Consider the following 6,000-nt stretch of genomic DNA (forward strand, 5'->3'; position numbering starts at 1 on the left):
CCTGCTCTCTCCCCTTGTTTCTCAGTGCCAGCTCCATTACACATGCGGTATCCCATGATGCATCACTCCACGGGGGGCCTCCATCAGGGCCGGGTTGGGACATGGGTGAGCTCTCAGATGCCAGCGCTCATTTACTCAGACGTAATGGCGCAATATGTTTCCTATTTGTCCGGCACATAACAAAACAAAGTGATGCCCCCTCTATGGAGGCAATGTTATTGGCTGCCTGGAAACATGAAAGAGCCCCGTCCAAAGGTGTTAGTGCCGCTGCAGTTATGGAAGCGTGACACTGAACAGGACTGAAGCCAATGCGGTAATGAGCCTCAAGAACAAAGAGGAAGCATTTATTCATCAGAGGAAGTCTGTAGGAACGCACCAGACTGTAATCCGCTGCAATTAAAGGGACACTGTATTATGCAGCATTCTTTGCCTTTGCATTGGTATTTCATGTTGAACCTAAAGGGCCTGTATATTCTATTTGGGAGCAGTTAACCATGTTAACACTCTAGAGCAGTGTTTTGTTTTGTTCGTGTTAGATCCAGTAATCCTGCATATTTAAATGCAGGTTACATCACAGTGTCCACATCTTTAATGTGTTTTTTGTTTTTTTTAAACTTCAGACACATTAAACCAAACCAGTTCTGTGCTTAGCAGTGCATGCTCATATTATGTTCTATTTGCACAAAGTGTAGCCATTTACGAATTAGCAGACCCTGCTTTTAGCCTGTTAGAAATAAGATTCATTTTTCCCCCCAGGGTTTTTACAGATAAAGACTAGCACCTTCTGCTGGTAATTTGCACAACTACACTTTGTATCAACCTAGTCCTAGATATTCACATACATTTATTTATTCTTCTTCATTCTTTTATGCTTGAAATACTATGGCTAAAATATAGTTTAAAACAGTGTTTCTTCACTGGTGGGAACAAAAGTGGGGCACGGGACAATTATATTCATTAAATGATATAGTTTGGAAAAGGTCATGTAAGAAACGCTTATATCAACGGAAATGTCTTGTTGTTTTTTTTTGTTTTTTTTCACGTAATGCACTTTTAAAGGGTCAAGCTGCTGGGTCGGAAAGCTTTGCCCTGTGAGAAGTACTGGATTAGCCTAAATAAAGGCACAATATCTAGAGGTTTACTTTGAACATGTCATTTTACTTTTGAACAATCGGATCAAGTTTCTGACGTCCTTTGCTGTGGCCATTGTGGGAAGTGAAGCGTTTCAAAATGAGAACATGCCAGTGTGACTATTGTCGATATGACGCTATCTCTTAAAATAGTTTTCAAACAAAAACGAACTCTCCCACATAATTTCCTCGTCACATGTTTTAACGATGTTGCTATTGTTTTCCAACCTTGATGCTGAAGATGAAAAAGTGCTGCGGGCTAAAGCGGCAGAAACAAACCCCGCATCTGCTCCGGAGTCTACCTCAGAGGGAGAGATGGGGGGGCACAAACAAGGCCTCCCCGGACCGTGCACATGTGCTCGCAGCCTGAAGATGCCCCAGAAGCTCAGCAGGAAGGGGGAGATATACTGTATCCTCCTGACAAAGGTAATTAAAGAGCAATGAGTTCTAATTAAAAGTAGCGAAAAGTCTTTGGAACTTCTCTTCTCACTTTTCATCTCTCACAGCCTTGGATAGTAATGGCATGCGCTCATGAATGAAGAAATATGCCGGGTTTATACCTTAGGCAGTGAGAGTAGTTTCCAATGCTTTTCCATGTTCATTATAGAGGTGCAGCCCGACCAGTTGAGACATTTCTAGCTAGCTTGCATTTTGGATATAAGTAGCTAATGACATGTTGGGTCTTTGCTGGCATACACACAGTTCATTTTAGCATTGATCATATTCAAGAAATATGTGCTGTGTGTTCTTTCTCAATGTAAACAGCCATAATTGCATAACTAAAAGTCACATTTGCATGCACTAACAAACTTCTAGACTTTGACTCGGACAAATTGCTCGGTAAACAGCCGTGGTCTGTCAGTGTGGGACTTTTCATGCATGTTTAAATACAGCTGTCCACCACAAACTTGTTACTCCTAATGGCTCTTTGCTGCCCCTCTACAGTAAAAGGCACTTTCAAGACTGACTTTTTCCCCCCGGCGAATCTGCTTTAAACTCACCACAAAAAAAACCCCACATAGTACGCATTGGAGCACTGGTCTGTGCAGGAGCTGACGATTTGTTTGGAAAGAGTCCAAGACGTGTTGTTGTTTTCCTCTGTTTTGGAATCGTATTGCCGTGAGTTTTTGGCGCATCATTCCACCATATGTTCTGTTTATTCAGTGAGTGGGAACAGTGTAGTAGTAGTGGAAAGAGGGGTAATACATCATTCACAATGTTTACTGTATTTTTTGACACAATTTTCATGATTTCTTGCATATTAGAAAACGTGGCGCAAACCTCTGTATGTCCAATTCTGTATTGTTGGATTTTTATTTTATTTTTTTATTTTTATTAAAGCAGTACTAAGCAACTCATGCCCCTAGAGGCCTTAAGCGCCACTGCAGGTGTCATAGCAAGTTACGATTTTAACTCATTAATTGTCCATGAGAGTAAATACTACGCTGACAGAAAAGACAAAGGGAGAGAGGGATATTGTACATCCAATTACACAATGGAGATATTTTTTTTCTCTCCAGCTTGGCTGTAAATACTGTTTAAGTGGCGCTAGCCCGCAGTTAGCTTTGCCTGTTAGCCTGTTAGCTTCTTTTTCGTGATTCCATTAGTGCGTATTGCGCCTCCGACCCGGTGCAGGGAAGTTGCAATTGTGGTTTTCTGGCCAAAGGAGACACCAGCCGGAGATGAAAGACCCCTCCAATCATCCCATTAACACTTGTTTTACCCCCAGAGGGACTACGGAATGATATCATCAAGGTAAACAAGTTACTTAGTACTGTCTGTGTAAGCTCTCGGTCGTACAGGAGTTGTCCATCTTCAGTGAAGGTATTCAAGTCGTCTTCTGTACTCGTCTTCTGTACCACTGAAGACGACAGAAGACGACTTGAATACCTTCATTGAAGATTACTTAGTACTGCTTTAAAGTGAAGCCTGTAAGTTGAAATGCTTGACAAATGTAATAGATTGTTTATAATTGACCGCCGAGGGGCTGGGGAGGGACCATACTAGTCCCTCCCCAGTGCCATCATTTTGACCAATGAGACAAACTTTTCTGTCAACCCGAGAGCTTGGTCGTTTATTTTCGAAAGTTTTCATTTTGCAAACTAGGAGGAGCTTTCAGATCTAATCAGGAGGAAGGTTTACTTTGGAAATTTCTCTCTCTCCTCATTTTGCAATCTTACAATCTATCACTTTAATAAAATGCAAGCACTCTTACCCCATTCATTTCCATCTGCTGAATAGTATTGACAGTTTTCTGGGATGTATCGACCGATTATGTGCAGAAACACATAGTCGCTGAACCAGTAAAATGCCTTGGTTAAATCAAATGAGCTTTTAGGTTTGAAGTTGTGTCAAGATTGTTGGCAGAGGCGATAAAGATATTCATTCACTCACTGTCTTCTCTCAGTAGTGGTAAGCTGCCATGGTAACCACTGCTGCCCTGGGGGTAGATTGATGAAAATGTGGCAGACAATCTGCACCAACAGCCTCTCCAATCACCACCATTGAATCGCTCACTCATACATGCACCCCATTCATAGAGACTAGCAGGCGAAAGTGACAATATGACAACAGCCTTCTGATTTTGAAAGATAAGCGATTTGCGGCGCGTGTTGAACCCGGAAGATACGGCAAGGAAAACTTTGAATAGGCCGTTTTAAATCAATGGAGCATTTTTCTAACCCACACAATCAGCCAATTTATTGAACCCTAACCTCGCTATCGCACAAAAAAAAGTTATCCCACGGGGCGACCACTTTTCTAACTCCAACAAGACCTAACGAACGGCGCCTCATTTGAATAGCATCGCATATTCATCGAGATTACGCAATGCAGACCAGTCAGCGGATATTACCCCACATTCACTATTTCAACACATTCATTAAAACTTGCGACACTACTTTGCAAACCCCTCTCCGCAGCCTTTGAGCTCGCTGATGTAACCGGAAACGCGCTCTCTAAAATCAATGCCTCCCCGACGCTTCAGGTTAAGTCTTGGGGTGAGACCAATTACCATCTGCGTGTTTGGAAATGTTATGCTGACATGAACATTAAGCAGAAACCCGAAGGCAACGCGGAGGAATTGCGGGACCGAATCTCATCGTGCTGTTGAACTTCTGCCAAACAAAACAAAAAAAACTTTTCGGATTGTCCCATTAAGGTATAGTGGCGCCAGAATGCTTTTAGACCATTCTTATCTTTTGTATTTGTGGCTTTCTTTTTGTAAAGCGCTTTACCAAAGTCATGTACATTTTGTTTTCTGTTGGTAAGAATTCTACATTTGTGCACAAAAAAATAGGAATTTCAAACAAAAAAATGGTGTGGTGAGTATTGAGAGCCCATACAATAACTGCAGACCTCAGAACTCTAAAACATAGATGTACATATTATGAACTTAAAGTGGAATGTGACATTAGTGATAAATTCCTTGCCCATAAAACAGAAAGGCACATCTCTATGTAGATTTTTAAAGAATAAAATCCTAGTAATTTGAACTTTTTCAGTATCCAACACTGGAATACATAGAGGGGTATGAATACTTTCCAAAACCTGGGTCATTTCTTCTCCTTATGCATGATGCGCTAGAATCAAACACTCACAAGCATTCCCAATCAACCTGCGGCGTCAGAATCTCCCCTCCAGGCACCAATGTACATCTTCACCCTGCAACACATCTGCAAACAATTCTTATCCCTCCACAAGTGTGCCACGCCACCACATTCACGTAATTACAGAGCCCACGAGACCAGCAAGCCATGCAACCCCTCTCTCTCTCTCCCCCCCTCACCCAGAAGTGGCTTACCGTCTACTCGCCTTCCGCCTCATTTTGGGCAGGTGAGATGACAGGGTTCACGCGGCGTGTGTGGAGCATCCCCTCGTTTTCTCAGAGCGTTTGGGGGAAGAAGGGGGAAGAAGGAAAAAAAGACGGCGGAGCTATAGTGACGGGAGAGACGGGCTCGTAGCGGAGCGAGTGAGAGAGAGAGAGAGAGAGAGGCAGAGGCGGGAGAGAGGAGGGTTGAATGAAGCTGGAGAGGGGAGGGCCGGCGCACTGATGTGTGTAGCAGCGCGGCAGGGGCAACCCATGCTCCAAAAGACTGTCTACTGTATGTGATGTCAGCAGAAAAGTTTGGGTTGAGGGCTTGGAATCGACAAGTCATTTGCTTACTTTATTGTCACCGCGGGGGAAGTATATTCTCTGCTCTCGTCCCACCCTTCAACCAGAGCATATGGGGATACTTTTTCAGGAGCAGTGGGAAATGCAGTGCCTGTTTTTTTCTGTCTTTTCACGAATGTGATGATGTCATAATGTCAGGTGGAGGGCGGCTGCCAACACAACGCTGTAGGGGAGACGGTTTTGAAAGAAATCTCCAAACAGAAAACATATAAATGGTCTCCAATCCTGCCATAGTCCTCTTTTGGCTGAAAGTGACTAATATCTAACACCTTTGAACACTTTGGTTAGAAGTAACCTTAGTTAGTCTTAGTCCTTTTGTGCAGACAGAGACGACGTTTGTGACTTTGTGCCACTATCATAGGCCCAGGAGTTACCGAGATATTAACCGGAAACCAGAATCATCAGCATTTTCATGGTTACCATCGTTACCGCCATAGAATTTGTGAATGCTAATTTTAAACTACAGACTCTTCGAATGTTGTGCTGTCACGTGGACACAACCTATAGCGATAGGAATTGAACTGCTCAGCCATCGCGCTTATGTTTAACCAAGAACCTTTCTTTAACCAACTTCCATTCAGGAGATTCTGGATGGAATTGCACCCAGAACCTCCTTGTTGCTGAACAATTGCACTAGTCTTTTCAACACTGTGCAAGATCATCTTTTGTCCTTAGATCATCTACATGTTTGATTCA

General features: G+C 43.0%; 1 protein-coding gene across 2 annotated transcripts in view; it reads right to left on the bottom strand.

Moving 5' to 3' along the window:
• begain (brain-enriched guanylate kinase-associated) overlaps positions 1-5,174 on the bottom strand; it is a 50,759-nt gene extending 45,585 nt beyond the window's left edge. The window contains exon 1 of one of the 2 annotated variants that reach the window (XM_079573881.1): positions 4,933-5,174. In XM_079573881.1, coding sequence (XP_079430007.1) covers positions 4,933-4,955 — 23 coding nt within the window. In that variant the 5' untranslated portion in view covers positions 4,956-5,174. The remainder of the gene's footprint in view (positions 1-4,932) is intronic. The other variant, XM_079573880.1, reaches the window with a different exon arrangement.
• Positions 5,175-6,000: the final 826 nt, after the last annotated feature.

Source organism: Gobius niger (assembly GCF_951799975.1).
Source record: "Gobius niger genome assembly, chromosome: 16".
In the NCBI taxonomy this organism is placed as follows: Eukaryota; Metazoa; Chordata; class Actinopteri; order Gobiiformes; family Gobiidae; genus Gobius; species Gobius niger.